At 39.3% G+C, this 22,267-nt stretch overlaps 1 protein-coding gene across 1 annotated transcript in view; it reads right to left on the reverse strand.

Moving 5' to 3' along the window:
- Positions 1-267: 267 nt before the first annotated feature.
- The window catches only part of PCSK5 (proprotein convertase subtilisin/kexin type 5), a 215,578-nt gene continuing 193,578 nt past the window's right edge, over positions 268-22,267 (reverse strand). The window contains exons 14-19 of the mRNA XM_048504377.1: positions 20,213-20,356; positions 18,686-18,788; positions 17,603-17,796; positions 15,075-15,159; positions 11,078-11,199; positions 268-7,312 (exon numbers count right to left, since the gene is read on the reverse strand). Coding sequence (XP_048360334.1) covers positions 7,197-7,312; positions 11,078-11,199; positions 15,075-15,159; positions 17,603-17,796; positions 18,686-18,788; positions 20,213-20,356 — 764 coding nt within the window. The 3' untranslated portion in view covers positions 268-7,196. The remainder of the gene's footprint in view (positions 7,313-11,077; positions 11,200-15,074; positions 15,160-17,602; positions 17,797-18,685; positions 18,789-20,212; positions 20,357-22,267) is intronic.

The raw sequence follows: 22,267 nt of genomic DNA on the forward strand, positions 1-22,267 counted from the left end.
TGTAAAATTGTACACATAACACAATTCTGCTTCAATAGCCTTGTGTGGACTTTTCATTATTACCTGGTAAAAGAGTTACTGCCTTAAAACAAATTGCAGACAGGATTAAATACATGCCTTCTCCCCAAAACTTATTTCCCATTTAAAAATGTTAACATCCAGCCATACTAGAATTCTCTGTAACAGAAAGGCTCTTATATAAACACCGCATCTTTTGACTTGGTTTTAAGAAAGGTATTTTATCATATAGCAGCCTTGGGTCAAGAAGAAGGTGGGGAATACATATTTTAATAAGCACAATAATAAGCATAGCGAGCTTGATTCTACAGATCAACATACTGTTTCAGACTTACAAGCTAAAATATGTGTAAAACTTGATTCACACATGCAGGAGAAAAAATGGCAATGAGGCAGCAAAACTGTGAGATTACAAAAAGGTTATAGAATGGACTGTATTCCTTTCAACTATAGAGGGTAGACTCCTCTAAATCCTACACCTATCCTACACATAACATATCCCATTTTAATAGAATAGTAATACAGAAGAAACAAAGGTTATATACCTGCCCTTTGCTTCTAAATTTATTGAAAGGAGTTTTTATCATAGTTGATCACCCCATTTTTCTTCCATCTACAATGATGCAGTCCTCTCTATCACATTGTGTCTGCTACCTGTTTGCCACTTCATTGTCCTGAATGTGTAAACTAGTGTTCCAATCGATGATCTCTAATCATGGTATCAAATGGTCAGAAGCAAGCAAAATAAATTAAACCAACTTCATGTTGGAAGCATCCACTACTTTCCATGAAGCACTGATTTTGCCTTTCTTTGAACAGTGCCACAATTGTGAAGAATGGAGTAATATGTAACCAGGGTTGAGTTAACACGGCAACAGGAATTTCAGAAGCATAACCATTGTTTAGAAATCACAGTCACATGACCATAGGCATGAATCCAGCAAGCAATGTTAATGGATCACGTTGAAGGTGGAAGATATATGCCCAATGAGCAAAAATCCAGGCAGCTGCAAGGTATCAACAGTTTGGAATATTCTGGCCAATAATGTGAAAAAGAAAACTTGTAAATTTTGCATTCATGTAAACAGGACCCTATAGTTAAACATATGTTCAGAATGTTAGTCAGATATTAAAGTGGCTTGGAATGTGAAAAACATATCTAGCATCTAGGAAACTATCCAAGGCATAATCTGGCCAACAGACATTTGATCTATAGTTGAACTGGAAACTCAGCTGAGCTTATTCCATTCCTGCTTTAACAAGCACATTCCATACAATATCAACAAATATCAATTGTTTCTCTAGACATGAAAATGTATATAGACAATTTTTAAACTTGCAAGTTTAGGACGTACTATCATGTTTCTGCACCATGGTTTAGTTTCAAAATAAAATATTTCTCCCACATTATTCATTCAAGAATTCATAATGTAGGAGTAAATGTTCATGAGAGGCAAAGTAATTACTCTCAGTATATCTAATTCTCAACATTGTCATATCTGTGGAATTAAATCTGGAATCTGGGGCCATGATCTGACAAGACATCTCTTTCTGCAGATATGAGAAAAGCCAGAGGTAGGAAGAAAAAAATCTGAAAACTTGTAACAGAACAAAACAAAGGATGTTACCTCCTCCCTCCCAATAACAGGGGCAGTACCTTTGTGGCCATTGTGGGTATTGCTAGGGATGTACAACAATACTGCTAGTCTTTAGGTCTTGGTTTCTATCAATAAAAGGCAGGGTGAGGCCTTTGAAGGAGACAGCAAGCAGAAACCATAGGCTAGCCTAGCTGCTTGCTGTTATTCAACAGTAGCCGTGGCATAAAAGCCAGTATGGTGCAGTGACTAGAGGTTCTGACTAGGATCTGGAAGATCCACATTCACTGTCCCCCTTCGCCATGGAAACGTCCTGGATGAACTTGGACCCATTGCCTTCTTTCTCAGTCTAATCTACCTCATAAAGTTCTTGCAAGATAATGGTAAAGTTATGTAAGTGGCTTTGAGTCCCCCTTGCGATAAAGGTAAGGTACAAATAAAGTAAATAAATCATAAATAAAGCTGAAAACTGTAGGAAAAGAGATAAAAGAAAGGTTGATTTAATGGGAAGGAGAGAAGAAAGAAGGGAAAGGAACAGTGGTGGGATGCAGCAGGTTCGCACCACTTCAGCAGAACTGGTTGTTAAAATGCTGCTTGTAAACAACCAGTTGTTAAATTATTTGAATCCCACCACTGGAAAGGGGCAAGGGTATATGGGCTACCAGGAGGAGAGAAACAGCATGGGAAAGGGGATATGGGGGAAAGGAAGTACTTCCCACAAGTCTTTGCTGGTTTCTTGCTTGTACTACTATATTAGCACTGAAATATTTATATCTCACTTGGTAAAATAACACAAGCATAATGTAGCCTTGAAAAAAACATGTCAATGCTGTTTGAATGTATTAGGTGCAAGGAGTCAATCTCATAGTCAAGGATAAAGTGCATGGAGGCAGCCGAAAACTTTTCCAGCACAGTGGGGGAAAGTGAGGTGTAAGACCAGAATTAAGAGATGAGCTGTCTCTTATGCTAGCACTGGAAACCTAGCAGCTAGCATAGGAATTGTACTGATAATTCAATGAGCTATTAAATAATCCAGTTTGTTCAAACTTAATCTATAAAATGTACCAAATTGTATATGATTGTTATGAAAAATCACCTATATTATATTCAAAATATTCTATACCAGCATTCAATTACATTAACATATTATTTAAAATATAAATAATATTTCTTTTCAAAGATCAACATGTTCAAAGTTAAACATTCTTTCACTTTATTTCAACAGTTTCAGTTTAGTATCAAATTGCTTGTTGAAAAAAAAAGGAGAGCAGGGAACCTCAGAAAAACTCCTTCCCCTTCCAAGCATAGGAATTTAATATATGGCTCATAAATGTGCTTTGCTAGACCAAAGGAACAAGAATGTAGGTTAATTTAATAGAAAAAATAAAATATGGAATAACATTGATTTGGTCAATATCAATTACAACAGTACTACCCTATTTTACAAATAACAGCTGGACATTTTACACATGTAGAGTATTCTTCATAAAAATGTATTTGGATTTAACAATGTGTCAGTATTTTAAAAAATCAATTTCTTTTCTGTAGTTGCGTTAGAGGCATTTGTTGTGTTAGAGGCATCCAAATAAATTCTTTACAATCCAATACATTATATCACAATTAGGAATATATTTATATTTCTTTATATAATATATATACCATTAACTTAAACTTTGAAAGCATTATTTTCTAGTTAATAATGTTATGTAGAGAAATGAGGCCATCCAGATTGTATTAGTAGTTAAACCAACACAGATAGGGTTGTGACCATTTCTGAATTTGTGTAATGGAATTGGGCTCCAGTAGTCTAGCATGCCATGCCCATTGTGGTTTTGTAGAAGACAATAATCAGTCTCAATCCAGCACAATTAGTCACACTTAAATCTATCTGAATATGAATCCAGTAGTATTTTAGAGACCATTTCTCAGGTTATGACCAGATCCTGCAACAAGCCCAGATGTGAACAGTATCCCCATATTCACTTTAGCAACATATCACTGGACCTTACAACACCAGCCATGCCACCTCAGGTTCATTTACTTGTTCATTTCCCAATGTTATAAATGCCATCAAATGCCAGCAATGCCCTTTCATTCTCTACATTGAACAAACAGGTCAGTCCCTAAGCAAAAGAATAAAATAGACATCTGAATAATCTGAAATTAAAAGCCACAACATGCAAAACTCAGGTCATTCCATTGCAGGCCAAACAGCCCAATCCAAAGCCTGAGGCAGCCAGGCATGGTGCCACTCCTACGTCACCTCCAGAGGGCTTCCAGGCGGGGCAGGGAGGCAGCTAAAAGAAAAAAAAAAACCTCTCCATAGGGCTTAACAGAGTTATGTGACCTAAAAGGGTGGCATAAGTCTGAAGCATCACCAAGGCATTCCTGGTACTAAAGTTGGTTTCACCTTCTAGGAATGCCCTGGCTGCCCTGTCCTGCACTGGCATCTGATTGGATGCCAGTATTCCTCATGGTGGCACTCACTTCTGGGTTTTGCTGCCGCAAAGCTGAGGAGTCCCTGGCTGCTGGCGCTTTTGCCCTCTCCCCTATGCACTGGCCCGATGCTGCCTCCATCGGTCATCCCCCCTCCCATAGGATTAGGCTGTAAGAGTGGAAGTTCTCTTACAGAGAAGTTTCAAGCAGAGATAACAAGGAGAATGCTAAACTTGAATTCATTCACAGATTCAGTACAATGGAGCATCCCCAAGCGCTGAATAAGGACACAGAATTCTTACCTCACTACAGGTGCTAATTTTCTGGAGTTCCTTTTCTGCAACACTCTTCCCGCCTTCTGACATGGATATAAGAACTCAAATATCTCCATTCCAATTCATATCTGATGAAGGGAGTTTTGATTCTTGGAAGCTCATTTCCCATAAAACGTGTTGGTCTCTAAAGTGCTACTGGACTCGTATCTGGTTGTACTACTGTAGACCAGCATGGTTATCCTCTGAAACGTAAATCTATCTGTAATAAATTTCATTCATTTCAATTTGACTAAAATTTAACCAGTTTTGCTGGATCAGGAATGGCATATCTGAACTTTTCCCACTTTACCAATGTCAAGTCAAAAATAATTAATACCTGTAATTAATCAACTTTTCAGGAGAGCTATTTTAGTTTGTCAACTTCTGCATGTACTTTTCAAACAAGTTACCTTCAGAACAAGTTGTAGGAAATTGAGTGCCTGACCTATTTCTATGCAACCCCCCCGCCCCCCGCCCGGTTACTATAGCCCTTTCTCAAGAGATAGCAACAGCACTAGGGGTTCTGAGAGTTGGGAAAGAAGAAAACACAACAATTTGCTGAGTTCAATGGATTAGTCCAGCATGTTGGTTATGACTGCATTTTTGAAGAATAGAATTCTCTTCCGCACACGCAAAATAATGTGTTTTCAAACCACTTTTACAACTGTTTGCAAGTGGATTTTGCTATTCCGCACAGCTTCAAAGAGCACTGAAAGCAGTTTGAAAGTGCATTATTCTGCATGTGCGGAATGAAGACCAGTGTCATGGTTCATATTATGATTGCTGCTTGTTGTACAGTAGAATCAGGCAGGTATTTCTAGAACATACGATAATGACATCAGTTAGCTAGCTGACAAGATATTGTGAATTTCATTGCCTTTTCCATGTCTAGTTATGTTACACAGGTTATTTTAATAAACATGTATTCTGTTCTAAAGATTGGAAATGAATTATTGGATTCCATTGGACTCTGAAGCCCAAGGGATTAACAACGATTTACAATTTAACCATAAAAATAGTACTCCTTTTCAGAAACATTTTGTGATGAGCCAGATGAAGATACCTGCCACAACATTTCAGTTTTGTTTCTACAGAAACTAGCACATTAATTTGAAAATGTTTAGGGCTCATTATGGTATTTTTAAAAATAAGCTAGTAAGCTTTGTTTTCTTTGATTTTAGCTATCTATATAAAAATGAAACTGATTTTAAATTTCAGAGTCACATATAGTGACACAATTTTTTCAGAAGAAATATTTGGCTTATTGTTTCTAATCTCTTAAAGTATATATTAGAAGCTTAATATATTTTATGATAAGTGAATGCTTTTTGCATCATATGCTAACAGGACTGTATGAATTATATTTCAATATTATTTTCAGATTGCCTGGAATAATACAATATTGAAGTTTCACGTTTCTTTTGGACATTTCCTCCATTTTATATTGTAACAGAATAAGAGACCTAGAATTATAAGTTATCTATTATTGCACAATCACCAAACTGGGTCACTCTTGATAGAACATCGACAATGCATCTACAACAAGAGTTGCATTTGGTTCAGTATATTAATTCCAGTTATAGGCACCAATCATGCAGGTTTTGTAGGATTTCCATTGCAGTCTCAGCAGTGTTACCTTTAGGTCATTGCCACAATCCAGAGAATACAGCCAGTGTAAGAAAACAGTCTACCATAAAAATGTCAGCTGCACACATTGCTCATGCATAGCACATTGCTCATTTACTTAAGGACCCACATGTGCATTCTAATGTTTACATGGCGGAAATTTTATTTTGGCTGTTTGCTTCAATGGAAAAGGCAGCTCTATGTTTGTGGAAAGGATACATGAGCACAGTTGTTCTGATTGCTGAAGAAAATAGGAAAGCCATATGGACACTGTGACTCCCTCACATGCAAGAAGATGCTGGAGTTGCGGGCTAGGAAACCTACTCATGGCTCATCTCTAAAATAATGAATCCAGATTTAAATTAAAATATATATTCTACGAATACTGTTCTTATTGATTCTAGTTTCAAGTATGCAAGCTGCACCTGTTTATGAAAAAGCAAGAGAGCTCTGCACCTTTAGTTAATTCACAGCCAGAAGAAAGCCCTCAGGTTTGAAGAACTTTGCACCTTTTAAAATGTTATTAAAAGTTACTATGACAAATATCGGATTCCAAAACAAACAGGATGGCCTGACAAGTTTTTTAAAAAGTTTTTTTTAAAAAAATGTATCACAGATGCTCAGTAATGCAAAATAATGCACACCCTAGGAAATTACAAAGAATCATAAGCAGTCATGTCTTTGAAAGGGCATTGCAGTGGATGGAGACCATAGTCTGTAATTAAAGATAGTTGTAGTTCCTTTAGAGATTACTTTCTTATCTAAAATTCCTCCTCATTTTTAAAATTTGAAAAATACTAATGCAAACATTTTTGTTGTTTTAATCCATGTAAACTTGTGTTGTATTCTTGAAACACTGTACACATGTTGGAGGGAAAACAAGCAGGAAAAAGAAAGGGACAATGTTTCTAAAAACAAGGGATATCCTTAAGGTGACAGGAAATCATATAACTTTAATTTTGGCATCGAATGCTTTGGTCAGACCATAATGAAACTGTGATCCAGGATGCTTTGTTCTAAACACCCAGTTATGAAAGGTAGGCTTGTTGTAGTTTTTCTGTTTTAAGTTCCAACATACAGTTCACCATCTCCCCAGATGAAGGGAAGAGAGAGAAAGAGAGAGAAAAGGTGGTTTGCTTTTTCATTTTTAATAGTATGGATTAATCTATAAGTCTACAGGAGCGAGAAAATGTGTAGAGCTGTCATTTCACCCTTTGAGTGTACATGTTCTGCAACAAAGTTGCTGAAGTACTTTCCGTTGGCAAAGATTATTCTTTTTCACTAGCATACAGAATCCTCCTTCGGCCCAAGATTCTTCCGTTGCTTCCAGGGGTCATAGAGAATGGGGAGAAGTTGAAGGTTTGAACAGCGTGGTGTCAAGTGAAGGAAGGTTTAATTTTTCAGACAGGCAGATTTGATGGAAGAGACCATTCAGGAACAGGTAGCAAACAGGAAATTTTGTTTTCATCAAAAGGAATTTCAGTCACAACAGCATTTGTTTTCAAGAAGAAATATTGTGTTCCAAGGAGTGATTTGTATCCATTTATGAAAGGAAGAAAAAAAAGTCAGAAAGAGAAATATTAGAAAACAGTGAAAAATACAGTGGAGGATATTTTATTGAGTCTTATGAATAAGAAAATTAAACAGCCATCTCACATGAAAATGAACACTATCTAAACACACACAAAGTTAGCACATAGTATCCTAACTTGCTTCTCTAAGGCAAGTGCTTACCATGGAGGTTTATAGTCTACTGTACCAATGCTAAGTCACAGCCAATGGTATTATATTAGAATTGTAATCAATTCACAGGGGTATTTATTTGTTATAAAGAGGAAGAAATTGGCCCTTCTCCACCTAAGAAAAAATAACAAGAGAACTGTGTAGTGCTGCATTTACTTAAACACAGAGAATCCAATCTGTTTCAAGAAAGAATGTGGATTTTCAGCTGGGTTTTCAGGGAAATCTCATGCTCAAATAAATATGGTACATTTTGTGCACTTGTTATTTTTTCTCTACAGAAAGGAAGCAGGGTATACATGTGCAGAGTTAAGTTTCTTCCTGAAAAGTATCAAGAAAATAAGTATGATGCCAGCATTTTTAAATTGCCAATCAAAAGTCAAAGTATGACAGTAGCTATTTGATTCCCTATGGGTCTAATACATTTAAGCTAGGTATCTCTCCATTTGTTCAATTCCAGCTGGCTTCAACAGAACAGAAGAACATTAAGCTTTACTCTGACTTAATTGAATATTACACCTGTATGTTTTGGTTTATCACTTTTCTCTCTTATGAAGAACAGCAAGGGGAAAAGGGAAGGTTTATATATTAGAACTGTTTAATGACATGAACCATGCTTTATCATAGGAACTAGAAATTATCTCATAAAGATAGACACAATTGGGAAAGTGTCAAAAAAACAAGTGAGAATTCTGCACACTGGGATTTTCAGTTTGGAAGAAAAGAAAGCTGGATACAAACCATCCTCCAGTGTGAAGAAACACCTTGGGGAAACAAGAAAAATGAAAGCAAGAGGCATACAGAAAATCACCCAGTACCATAAAGGCTCACATAACAGGTGATTGGAAAGAAAGGGAAGAAGAGTTACTGGCATGACATAACAGCACTGCTATGAATAAGCTGATATATCCTGTTGATCAATGTAGACATCTGATAGTGTTTCTGATGTATCTGATCCTTGTACAACTCACTTGGAAACTTTTGGCTGATCATAACACTGGTGACTCCTTAGTAATCTAGGTAGCTGCTTGGCAGTGTTTGCCACATAGTTTTATGGTCCATATTGCATTTACACTTGAAAGGGCCAGAAATGCATTGGCAGTAGTTATAGAATCTGCAGGTCTGCCATTCTGTTAAGCCATATTAGTTCAAGATATACCACTCTCAAGATGGCAGAAATGCTGACCAAATTAGGTACACTTTATAAGGAACTGTTTCCCTTTGTACAATATGCTTAAAACAACAACAACAACAACAACAACAACAACAATTTCTAGGTTATAAATAACAGCAAATTCTGAAATAGTGATTTGAGAAAGTTTCACTATTGCCTATGATGACTGGACAAGTCTCCTTGAATTAACTTTTAAGCAGGTGATATAGGACCAAGGTACATATTCATGGTTTTAAGGGGTTCCCTGAAACCATATAGCACATATGGGAATGGCTTTTAAAAAATAAAGGAGAACCAAAATGGACTTGCAACATGACCAAGGGGGAAAGAAGGACTACCCCAAGCCATTTTCTTATGCTCTAATAGCACTTGGGCAGGGGAGGAGGGGATATTTTCCCATTATTGCTGCTCCATGTGAATAGAATAATCTACATGCAGAAGCAAAAACAGGGAAAAAACACCTGCTCAATGTTATTTCAGCACAGGAAAATGATTGGGGGTGGGGAGGGGAAAGGCCACAGTCATGTTCCAGGCACATTAGGTTCACCTTTATTTTTAAAAAGCTGTTCCCTGCAGCTGCTACATGCCCACGGGGAATCCAAGTTGGTCCTTTAAAAACACAAATTTGCAGTTTGGCCCTCAGTTGTAGGAGACGCAGTACAAGAACCTAGTGGAGAGGCACAGATTTTCTCCTCTAATTATGCTAATAGGGATTATGAGCGTAATTTACCGTACTATTTACTCAGACATAGTAACATACTCAGACATAGTAACATACATGGCTGTAGTGCCTTCTAATGCTGCAAGCAGAATTTTATTCCATATCTCTATTGAGTAAAATATCCAAAAATGAAAGACATAGTAAAAAAAACCCCACCAAAATACCCCCCTTATTATGTTCATCTCCCTAAGATGGTTGTGTGAGTTCACTTGGTAAATGGTTGTCTATACTCTGCTACTCCTTGTTACAAGAGGACAGGTTTTGCTGCATCTCCATATCTCCTGACACCTCTTGCACCCTTTCAAAACCCAAATATACAGTGTATATACTGGAGTTTAACTGAATGGGTATGCTTGTTCAGAATCAACACAAGGAAGACCTCAGAAGTCCTGGAACAACATTGTTGTGTGTGTGTGTGGGGGGGGGGGGGCTCACAGAAAATGCTCTCTGCTTCAAGCTGTTGTTGAAGGTAATGTTGCTGCTCAAATTAACCAACATGAATTATGATTTTTCAAGATTTTTTCCTATTATACTGGAGTTAATGTAAGCATGAGGACTTTCTTTTTACTGGGTGAATAAATAGTAACATTTTGTAAAATATAAATGCAGAAACTAATAATACTTTCCAGGCAGGAGAACAAGGTATTAAGACAACAAGGTATTAAGTATAGCAAATAAACATTTACCAGAATAGCAGGAAAATTCTAAGCATACTTTCCTGAGAGTAAGGAGGATTTTAAGTAAATTTGTGTAAATTGCCATACTAGTGATCCCTATTTTACCCTCAGCTAAAGGAACAGTTTCACCATGTATAATTCAGAAAACACAGGCAAGTCTTTCTGCAATGTCCACGTTGCTTTCAATGTAAATTTTCAATTTTTATTTACTTCATTGTTTTCTCTCTCTTATGCTATTGTGAGGTATGACATTTATATAGATACACAAATGGATACAAATAGATGCACACATAGATAATTCCTCTAATTTTCAAAAAAGGTTGGATCAAGGCTGGATCCAAAGAACCTTCAGTGATGTTCTGCTCACAAAACAAGTACTTGTTGCTGTTTCCTTCCTGCTGCAGACCCCTGCATGCCCCAGAGAGGGCCTGAGGATTGGAGACTTGTCAGGAATAATGTGGGATTGACATAGAGATCTGGAACAGGAAGCAGCAAAAATCACTTCTCCCTTGAAGAAATGCCATGGAAATGGGACTCTGAAATGAACTCTATTTGTAAACATTTCCAAAGACTATTCAAGTTTTGCATGTTACAAAAGAAATGAAGACAAGCACTTGATCTGTTAGTATGTACTGTCCTTTCTGATAAATCTGAAATTGAAGTGTAATGGTTTATTCCTGATATCAATATTATTCTATGCTGTGAATACTTGTGAGAACTACAGAAAAAAATTACCAACACAAATAATTTATTTGGAGACACATGAAAATACTTACCATCCTTGCAAACTAGGCCAACTACACAGACACCTGCATCTAAGATATAGCCATTTAGACAACTTGTACAGTTTTTTTCTCCTGGACCACTGCACCCGAAACAGCTGGCATCACATCTTAATAAAAAGATAGCAAGTTATAAATACATGGTAAAAAACTGAATGGCAGTATCCCTCAATCTCCTCTCTATTTGGCTGCTTCCACACGGCCACGCTGGGGATGTGTGTCGGCGTATATGATGTTCGTGCGAATGGTCCCGGTAAAGACAGGGAAGACGGCGCAGCGCTGCGCCGTTGCCTGATCGACCTACCTTCCCTGCGACCTTCCGGCATGTCGCCAAGGCCAGGGGACATGCCCCTCCTGCCCTGACGACGCACCGGAAGGTCGCAGGGAAGGTAAGTCGATCGGAAAAGGGGGGATGGCGCCTTCCAGCTGCTGCCGTTCGCATGGAAACAGCGGCTTCGCGCCACTGGGCGGGGGAGCGAGGGCGGCACGGCTGCGATGCAGCTGCGCCCCCCATGCGAACAACTCCCTAGGAATTGCGTTTTTGCCATCCCTAGGGCACTGTAAAAGGCCTGTGCGGAAAGGGCCTTTGATTCTTTCAGCTTCATGTAAGATCTTGAATGTTAAGGACTGCAGAAATAAATTGCAAAGATTACAAATGTTAGCTACATATGGGGAAAAGAACTACAAACCACTTTAAAAGTTCAAAATGATTTCTATGGATCCCATGTAGACAGCTTGAACACTTAACGAAAAATTATCTTGGTGTCACCCTTACAACAATCCTGTCAAGTTTTACAAATGTGCAAACAGAATTGTTCCTGGGGGTATCCTTTTAGAGACAGTAAAGTTGTGGTGTAATGGATCAGTAGGATTACCATCCTCCAGGTGACCCCTGGAGATATCCCGCTATTACAATTGATCTCTAGATGACCAGTTACCCTAGAAAAATGAATGCTTTGGAGGGTGGACCCATGGCATTATACCCTGCTGAGGCCTCTCTTCTTCTCCAGATACCACCCTCTTCCCAGTCTTCACATATTTCCCAACCCAGAGCTAGCAACCTTATGGATCAGTTTGGAAGGTAACCTTGTATTAAGGACAATATGGACTTTTCCCTTTTCCAACCCCACTGCATTCTGTTGTTATATTAGGAATCTTTGCTGTTTGACTCAAATGTTATTTTATTTTGTAACCTGCTTATTGATTGACTGAGCATCTTTTCTTTACCAGGGAGAACAAAGGTTAGAATTCTGCACTATAAATGACAATAAATAAATAAAGGTAAGTTAGTATTATAAACTCTGCATTAGAGATGACAAAGGCTAGAATAACAGGGCAACCCTAAACAGAGTTACACCCTGTTAAGTCCACTGCAGTCAAGTCTGTTTCTAAATAATCTTCTGAAGATTGCACTATAAGTGGCTGAAGTTCCTCCAGTGTGACTGATGTCTGAACTGCTAGCTTCCTGATTGTAGCTAAGTTTTGTAGACAACATGCTACATCAGTTCTGGCCTGAAGCTGATGAAATCTAGTTTTCAAGAACTCAAGCATGGCAATGATTTGGGTGCTGTGTGGTTTCCGGGCTGTATGGCCGTGTTCACAACAACATTCTCTCCTGACTGGGGGGGGGGGGTGGGGGGGGGGGGGGGGGGGGGGGGTGGGGGGGGGGGGGGGGGGGGGGGGGGGGGGGGGGGGGGGGGGGGGGGGGGGGGGGGGGGGGGGGGGGGGGGGGGGGGGGTGGGGGGGGGGGGGAGGGGGGTGGGGGGGGGGGGGGGGGGAGGGGGGGCGGGGGGTGGGGGGGTGGGGGGAGTGGGGGGTGGGGGGGGGGGGGGGTGGGGGGGGGGAGGGGGGGGGGGAGGGGGGGGTGGGGGGGGGGGGGGGGGGGTGGGGGGGGGGGTGGAGGGGTGGGTGGGTGGGTGGGTGGGTGGGTGGGGGGGGGGGGGGGTGGGTGGGGGGGGGGGTGGGGGGGTGGGGGGGGGGGGGGGTGGGTGGGGGGGGGGGGGGGTGGGCGGCGCCGTCTTCCCGGCTGTTTCTGGGACCGTTCGTGCGAACGGTCCCAGGGGGGTTGGGGCGACGTTGTATACGCCGACCCAACCCCAATCGTGGCCATGTGGAAATGGCCTATGTAAGCACATAGTCACAGAAGCAGATGATAACACAATCCAAATTCCATTTCAGAAATTCTTTATCAATCATTTGTGTGCTGAGCTAAAACAGACTGAGAAGGACATTGCAGCTTTAGCAATCTGTGAGTGTGCACGAGTCTGAACAATCTTGAAATTCAAAAAGAAAAGAAAGAATGGGAGATTTCAATTCCAGAATGCAGACGGGAAAAGGTAATTTGGTAACTCAGAATCTGGAAAGAAATCTAATTTATGGAAGGTTTATGCCCACTAAACTATGCATTAGATCCACATCTAATTAAATTGTAGTACGTATTTTGGACTGGCCTGAGGAGTAACTTTCTTACAGAGACTCTCTTTCTTCCTACCACTACCTCATCACTACTGTGTAGTTATGTAAAAACGTCATGCTTGTTTTAAGGAGGTACCACCATCAAGAGGATCATCATGTGGTCTGGAAACATTTATTTCTCTGTGGATGATGAAGTCTCCATAGCTGCTCCATAGCTGCTCCATTTGTCTCCATAGCTGCTACATATATTTGTAACTAAGGCCCTTTCCACATGGTGGCAGCGGCGCTTCTCCACTGGCATAATTTATGCTGGTGGAGGTGTGGGGACTGCTCACACGAGCAGTCCCGGCTCCCTCTCTAGCCGGAGAGGTGGCTCCGCACGAAGCCACCTCTCGGTTGCCCTCCCCCACTCACCTGCCTTTCCAGCGTCGCTTTGGAGGGCTGCAGGGACCCGTCCACGCTGTCCTCTGACCCTCAAGGTCGGAGGACAGAGTGGGCGGGTCCCTGCAGTCCTCCAGAATGACGCTGGAGTGGCAAGTGAGTGGGAGCGACGGGGAAAGGGACAGCTTCCCTGCGGTGCGGTTTGCACCACGCTGATGGGAAGATGCCCCTTTTCAACAACCTCGCTTGTGGAGCGTGGTTGGAAAATGGCGTATTCGTGTCGCTGGGGGGGAGCGAGAATGGCGCTGCTGCCCTATGCGAACAGCTCCCTAGGGACGGAGTTTTTGCAGTCCCTAGGGCAGTTTTTGGCCATGCGGAAAGGGCCTTAAATTTATGGATCTTTCTGAAACTTGAAAAGTGCACTACTTTTTTACATAATTTACTTGGTGGTTTAGGAAATGATTAATTCATCCTACCAGCAGCAGTGGCATAGGAGGTTAAGAGTTCGTATATCTAATCTGGAGGAACCGGGTTTGATTCCCAGCTCTGCCGCCTGAGCGGTGGAGGCTTATCTGGGGAATTCAGATTAGCCTGTACACTCCCACACACGCCAGCGGGGTGACCTTGGGCTAGTCACAGCTTCTCAGAGCGCTCTCAGCCCCACCTACCTCACAGGGTGTTTGTTGTGAGGGGGGAAGGGCAAGGAGATTGTAAGCCCCTTTGAGTCTCCTGCAGGACAGAAAGGGGGGATATAAATCCAAATGCTTCTTCTTCTACCCTGGAAACATTCACTGCTGTGTAATGTAAGGGCACATTGCAGCACAGTGGAAGTTAAGGATGCTGTACTTAAGATAAGTGAAAGAGTCACAATAAAGTTACGGAAATAATTTGCAACTATAAGAGAAGTGCATCCAAAGTATTCATTCATCAATTCTTCCTCTACAGTTATTCACAAATGTTATATCACATGACAAAATGAGAAAAAATCATCTGCAAGAACTAAAGCAGCTATTTTCCTCCTACTTAAGGCTTTTTATCCACTGTTACCCAGGAGCTTGTATATGCAAGCATAAAATAAATAACTCTGACATTTAATTGGGATGCAAACTAGAGGTTAAAGAATCATATTATGAACTTTCTTTGTTATATATATGCCTCCTTATTACAGTGATAATGCAATCTATCATTTCTTTACCTTAAGCCATGCCTGCATTCTGTGCAGGTCTGAAATTCAGTACATGTCTTACAGTTTTCACTGCATTTACGGCAGACAATTTTATCTGAAAGAAAAATAAAAGTTCTTCAGAAAATCAAGATCAATTACCTACCATAAAATGTAATGTATATATCACAATGTTTATTTAGTTACTTCATATAATAAACAGGAACTGAAAAGCTAAAATAAAATTTAGCATTCCACATGGATAAAATGATTAATCTTCTTCAAATTATCTAAAGTAACTGCATATATCTGAGGCCCCTTCTGCACACGCAAAATAATGCGTTTTCAAACCACTTTCACAACTGTTTGCAAGTGGATTTTGCTATTCCACACAGCTTCAAAGAGCACTGAAAGCAGTTTGAAAGTGCATTATTCTGCATGTGCGGAATGAGCCAGAGAATGTATTTCTTTTGGAAAAAATGGTGGATGGTAAATGTTTTAAAACAACTGCTTCACTGATATAAACTAGAAGTTACGTTATTAAAATGTATGGAAGTATTTATTTTATTTTATTATTTATTTAATTCATTTGTATCCCACCCTTTTCACCAATGGGGACCCCAAGAAGTTTAGATTATTCTTCTCTCCATTTTATCCTCATAAAAAGTAAGAGTAAGCCTGGCCCAAGGTCATCCAGAGAGCTCCTATGACATGAGTGGGGATTCAGACCTGGGTCTCCCAGATAATAGTCTCAAATACTATACCACTCTAGTCAACAACATTTTATAACTATATCCTGCACAAAATGACTTACACAACCATTTATTGTGTAGAAAACAGAAGCACAAGGAAAATATGACCTTTAGTTGCTATTTTAATGTATGTTTTAGATGCTTCAATCTTCCGTATAGATAAAAGTCCTGTAGACACACAAAAAATGAACTCTATATAACTTCACAGAAAGGTATGGAAATCAGGAGAAACAATGGGGAAAGAATGGAAGAAGCCTGTGCTGGTGGATGGCAAGATTGACAAGGCCAGTGAAGACTGAGATGTCCTAAAAATAAAAAGAGGACTAAACTGCAGTGCCATTTTTACAGTAGACATACATTGAGGAATATGAACTAAACAGACAAAAAGGGGAAACAGAGGCACAGTTAGGTCAGTGTTGATAATTCAGCTGTTAGCAGGTAAAGGAAAGTTTTGAGATAGGTTATGGCAGAGAACTGTTGCACTATAAACCAGCCAGAGATCTAGATGGCTGGAAACAGAAGGGCTGCAAAAGCACATAAAGACACAGCTAGGACATAGTTCTGAAGCAGTTGTAGTGTCTCCTATCTCTTTCAGCTTGACAGGACAGAGCCTAAGGAGGTGGTGAGTATTATTCCAGAAGAACTTCAACCCACATCAGTCATAAATAAGTTGGATACTTTGATGTCATATATCTGCTGTCAGCTCCAGACAACCGATATTTAGTGTGGCTTTCCTTTCCTTTTTATAGAAAGTAGGGCTGATATTGCAATTTATAAATTCCTCCACGTTGCTGGTAGAGAATGGTAGTCTCTTTTTTCATTGTTTTCATTGTATAGTGTTTTTAAACATTTAAAGAACTTATCTGCTTGTTTGTTGGATAGTTGAGAGGGCTGGAAAGATGACAGCAGCTAACAGTTGGTACAAAGTCACAAGGGCTACAAAGTCGCAAGGGTGGAAGACTTCAGGGCAATAAACACACTTTGAAGAATGAATATTTTTCATTCAGTAGCAATAAAAGACTACCGGTAGTTGATTTTTTAAAAACAATGCTCAACAAGTACTTGAAGCAACTGGTGGTGCAGTTTAAAACATTTAATTCTAGAGATGTAATAATAAATTATTGCCTTGCCTTCATCTCTTAAACATTTCTTCTAAGTGAAAATTTTTACCCTCAATATTTTTTAAATTATGCTTTTGAAAGCATTTGCAAAATAAATAGCTAGTGCCACACATTTCTTGTTGCAGTACTTAAGTACTTGGTTAAGGCCATTAATATTTAATTTGTAACTAAAAAACTGAAAAAGAGTCTGCTAGATCAGGCCTATGGTTCATCTAGTCCAGCATTCTGTTTTTCACAATGGCCAACCAAATGCTCAGGATGGCCAAAGCCTTCTCTTGCTGATGCTTCTTCTCAGTAACTGGCATTTAGAGGTACAAAAGTCTCTGAACATGATGGTCCCACTCAGGCATCCATGAAATTATCCTGTCTCTTTTAAAAGCCATGTATGTTTCAGACTGTAACTTGGCAATGGCCACCAAGAAAGTTAATTAAAACCTTAATTAGAAGTGATTGAAACCCAGTTTTTTGCTAACTTAAATTTGCTAACTTAAACTTAAATTTGCTAACTTAATCTTAAATTTGCACAAGACTCGAAGCAGAAATAACATATTTCTCAGAATATCCATATATTTCCTGTGTTATATCATGAAGGATATCTAATTTATCTTAGTGTGTACCATAACTTATCAAGATGAACATTTCCTATTGGCAGATGTTCAAACATATTAAATAATTTAACAATACTGACTATTATCCAAGTAAAATCCATCTGGGCAGCTGGTAATGCAATTTCTGGTTTCTTCATGGATATAGTACCCAGGTTTGCAAGTATTGCACTGGTCGCTGTGACCTCCAAAACACGTTTCACAGTTGGCTGAACATTTTTTGCAGCGCTTCTTATCTGCACTGTAGTGGCCAGTTGGACAATTGGGAACACAGATTCTGCATTGTATAAGATAAGAGGCACAGCCAGAATTATTAGTGCATTTTGTGAAAAAAATGAATTGTCAGAAAAAAAAACCCTTTCCAACTCTGATGCAGCCTTATCTATGAAACTGCTGGTTATTGTTAGGAATGTGGAAACTGGTCCTTCTTGGTTTTCTGTCCAAATTCCCAGACCACTACTAACAGCACAACATAAACGTATCCATGAAGTACTTATGCTAGTTTGTATGTCATTAATTTCCAAACATCTTACCCACATAATATCTAGAACACTGACACATAAGGTGATCCTTCAAATCTTCCTGGTTTCTTTATCTTGTGACTTACTAAACCTAAAATGTAGAATGTAAAAGGGTTTGAAGAGCATTGATGTGCTGCCACAACTTAGCAACATACTAGGGATATTAAAGGAGAAGTTGTACATACAGATCAAAGAAGCCATCATTATCCCATGATGCACACTGTCCACATATCTGCACTGTAGAATTTAATCTTGGCATCTCCCAGCATAAATGTGGCTCAATGTTTTTTACAAGACAGACTTTTTAAGAAGTTACAGGGAATGACTAAATCTTATGTGGAAACGCATGTATTATAGCCCAATGCTTTTTAACAGAAAAAACTGTGAATATAGAGTTCTGTGGGAGACGTAAGCAGCTTCTGTGGAATTTCAGGTAGACATGTGATAGGGCAAACACATTTGAAATCCCAGAGAAGTCACAGATATGTGTGATCTGGAGTAACCTTCCCTCATCTGCTGTGTTTTTGTTCTTAATCACCCCAATCAGCTTCAAGCAATGATGTCAAGTAAGTTAAAGAAAGGTGTATTCCAGCAAACGTGCTGGGTGAATGAATAACAATCAGTATAGAAATATATGCTTCTTACCTTGTGTTGTTTTTAGATTTGTAGTAGTAGTGTAGACAGTCATTGCAATGGTCTGGTCCAGGCCCACCACATCCAACTTTACTGCACTCTGCATTGCAAGGACCTTGTACAAAGGGAAACAAAAGCTCTATGTCACAGATATGGCTGAAATATAGGGGAATGGTTGATGGACTTGACCAGAAAGATCATGTAAGATGTTGCTGGACACACAAAGAGAACAAACCTGACCTGACAGGGAAGCATGCCAAGAAGGACTGTTCTGAAACTTCCTTCTTGGAAGTTAAAAGACTCAGAATAGAAGAGTTTTGAACAGCAGGAATAAGAAACATAATACATAGCCTTATGTAGATTAGAAACCATCTAACCCACTATCAATTGATAAAATTGAGGCCCACATGCAAAAGCGCCTGAGAATCATAAGAATGTTTAGCTTCACAGAAGTGAAGATATGGCTCAAGGATGGATGTATTGGTTAAGGACCAAAAGAAAATGTGAAAATTTTTGAGAAATGTGAAAATTTATGAAAAATATGTAATCACTCTTTACATAAGCTTTGTTAAGATAAAAAGCAGTCAGAGTAAACTAACATTTTCATATTCTCTAAGAAGACATTTTAAGTATACATAGCTTTGTATGATAACTAAAGGTATGAGATAATGAGTTAGTCAAGAATGTGCACTCTTATCAAGTTGGGATAGTTAACTATTAGAAGATGATTTTAAAATCCTATAAATATGTGAAGTTGTGCTGATTGAGATCTTCTCAGAAGGGGCTCCTTCCTGTGACCTTCTCAAATTTGGATTAGAAATTTTATGGAGTCCTGTAATTTTTTTTCCTTTAATTACCTGTGTAATAATGATGGATAGATGGTATAATGTTTTGTGGATGTAGTTTATGTTAAGAATGCAATAGTTATGCTTTAATAAAAAGCTCAGAATGAAAGCAGAGATTTTCTAATGGTATTTACATGTGTGCTTTACCCAGAATGAATGCGCAGCATTACTGAGGTGTACCTTTGGCTAGAAGTTAAATGATAACGATATAAGAAAGTCACATAGACACCTATGGTTTCTTAAGTACACACCTATATCCAAATCATGCCTGACTATAGACATACAGAACAACTGCTTGAATTGGATCTAGACTTGACCATTTTTTCTGATTGCTATGTCTTGCTTTAACTCCCCTATGTCATCCCTCAGGATCCTGTCTGCCAGGAACAGCAATTCCTGGAGATCAGTAGTATGAAAGGAGAGGGGAAAGGGAGGAAAGATGCCTTTTACAACTGGAAAATGTAATCTGGATCCAACCCTTTATCTTTACTATTGCATGACTAATACAAATTATTTGGGTTCAATTATGTTTGTGACTTGTAAAGCAAGAAGATAAGAAAATGTGAATATACAGTGCAGACTCCTGTGATCTGTATTGATCCTCTTCCTGCCTTGAACTAGTACCTAATAGGGGATCAAATGTTCAACATAAATTATGTAGTTCAGTACTTTGGAAACTACTGTTCATTGTTACCTGCATAATCATCTGTCCCATAATCTTCTGTTGGCTCTTCTATTGGACTTGAGCGTACCCGTTCTGCTTTTGGAAAATCATTTCTTTGGGAGTAAGGCTGAGTGGATGTCCCATAAAGTACTAATGACCATTCTTTCAATTTACCTAAGAGAGACATATTGGAAAAATGATTTTTCGCAAATACTGCACCTGTCTTTACTTTTGGATCTGGTTGCGGGTTATATTATAGTTATTGCTGAGAACAATAACAATGCTGATTTTCTGCTAACTGAAGGTGACATTTAATTTCTGCCAGTTCCCCTCTCCTGGTGTAGACTCCCCATTTGCAATTCCGGAGGTCCCCTGTCTACCAGGAGCAGCATTTTTGGGAGATTAATGGGCTGCAGTAGAAATGGAGAATCACAAAAGGGGGAATCATGAAACTCTGTCAGCAAAACATTATCTGGATTCAACACATTACAACTATCGTTGTGCCTTGGTCTCACAAACTAAAAATGGCAACACTTGATATTGCAATATGGATAGTAGGAAAAAACTAATAGTACAATAACATTATAAATGATGTAAGAACATACGAGCATAAGAAAGAGCCTGCTGGATCAGACCACAGTCCATCTAGTTCAGCCCTCTGCTACTCTCAGTGGCCCACCAGATGCCTTTGGGAGCTCACATGCATGATGTGAAAGCAATGGCCTTCTGCTGCTGCTGCTGCTGCTCTCAAGCACCTGGTCTGCTAAGGCATTTGCAATTTCAGATCAAAGAGGATCAAGATTGGTAGCCATAGATCGACTTCTCCATAAATCTGTCCATGCCCTTTTTAAAGCTATCCAGGATAGTGGCCATCACCACCTCCTGTGGCAGCATATTCCAAACACCAATCACGTGTTGCGTGAAGAAATGTTTCTTTTTATTAGTCCTAATTCTTCCCCCCAGAATTTTCAATGTATGCCTCCTGGTTTTAGTATTGTGAGAAAGAGAGAAAAATTTATCTCTGTTGACATTTTCTACCCCATGCATAATTTTATAGACTTCAATCATATCCCCCCTCAGACGTCTCCTCCCCAAATTAAAGAGTCCCAAACGCTGCAGCCTCTCCTCATAAGGAAGATGCTTCAGTCCCTCAATCATCCCCGTTATTCTTCTCTGCACTTTTTCTATCTCTTCGATATCCTTTTTGAGATGTGGCGAGCAGAACTGAACACAGTACTCCAAGTGTGTTTGACTGAACAGCAGTTGTTGATCTCTGCCTCATGAAAACTTATGGTGGAATAAATTTTATTAAATTTTAAAGTGTCACTGGCTTTCCGTTTTATTTTGCTGCTATAAATTAACAAGTCTACACATCCTGAATTAGTTTTCAGAATACCTTAGGGCACATCATTATTGGTATAAGCTTTTCTTTTGGAAACCTGGCTGGCCAATCCAATGAATTTTGGGCAATTGCAGGAGAAAGCTGGGCAGACATGGAAGTCACAGATGGAAATCCTTCCACAAATCTTTCCACATACACCCTAGTATGGATCCAAGCCATTATTTCCATGGGCTTTAAGTTCTTTCTTATTAATATTACCTTTGCTGGTGGGTCAACACCTGTAGACTACTGAGCCTGTTTGTTGAAGAAAAGTGTGACACGAGCAGTGCTGAAGAACTACAGGACATAAGTTAATTTTCTATTTTTCAACAAAGTAATGAAAAGGATTGGTCCAAGAAAGGGATTAACTGGATCCAAACCAATCAGGGTGAGGAGCAAGTGAATACTGTGAATGCTATTGAAGATTTCAACAATATTTAGGTTGTTAACAATATTTAACAATATTAACAATATTTAGGATTTAGTGAACATTCTTGCCTTGGTAATCATCCTCTATGCAAAGCATTCAGGATGAGACTACACTTGAAAATAGCTCAAAAACTGCAGGCAGTGTAAAATTCTGAAGATACCAAACAAGGGAAAGTAATAGAGAATGGAAAATGAAATATTTGGCTTAGTTAAACTGGTTGCCTATTTGCTTCCAAATCGTTCAAATGTTTGTGATCATGTTTTTATGTGTTACA

This window comes from Sphaerodactylus townsendi, linkage group LG07, assembly GCF_021028975.2.
Source record: "Sphaerodactylus townsendi isolate TG3544 linkage group LG07, MPM_Stown_v2.3, whole genome shotgun sequence".
Lineage (NCBI taxonomy): Eukaryota > Metazoa > Chordata > Lepidosauria > Squamata > Sphaerodactylidae > Sphaerodactylus > Sphaerodactylus townsendi.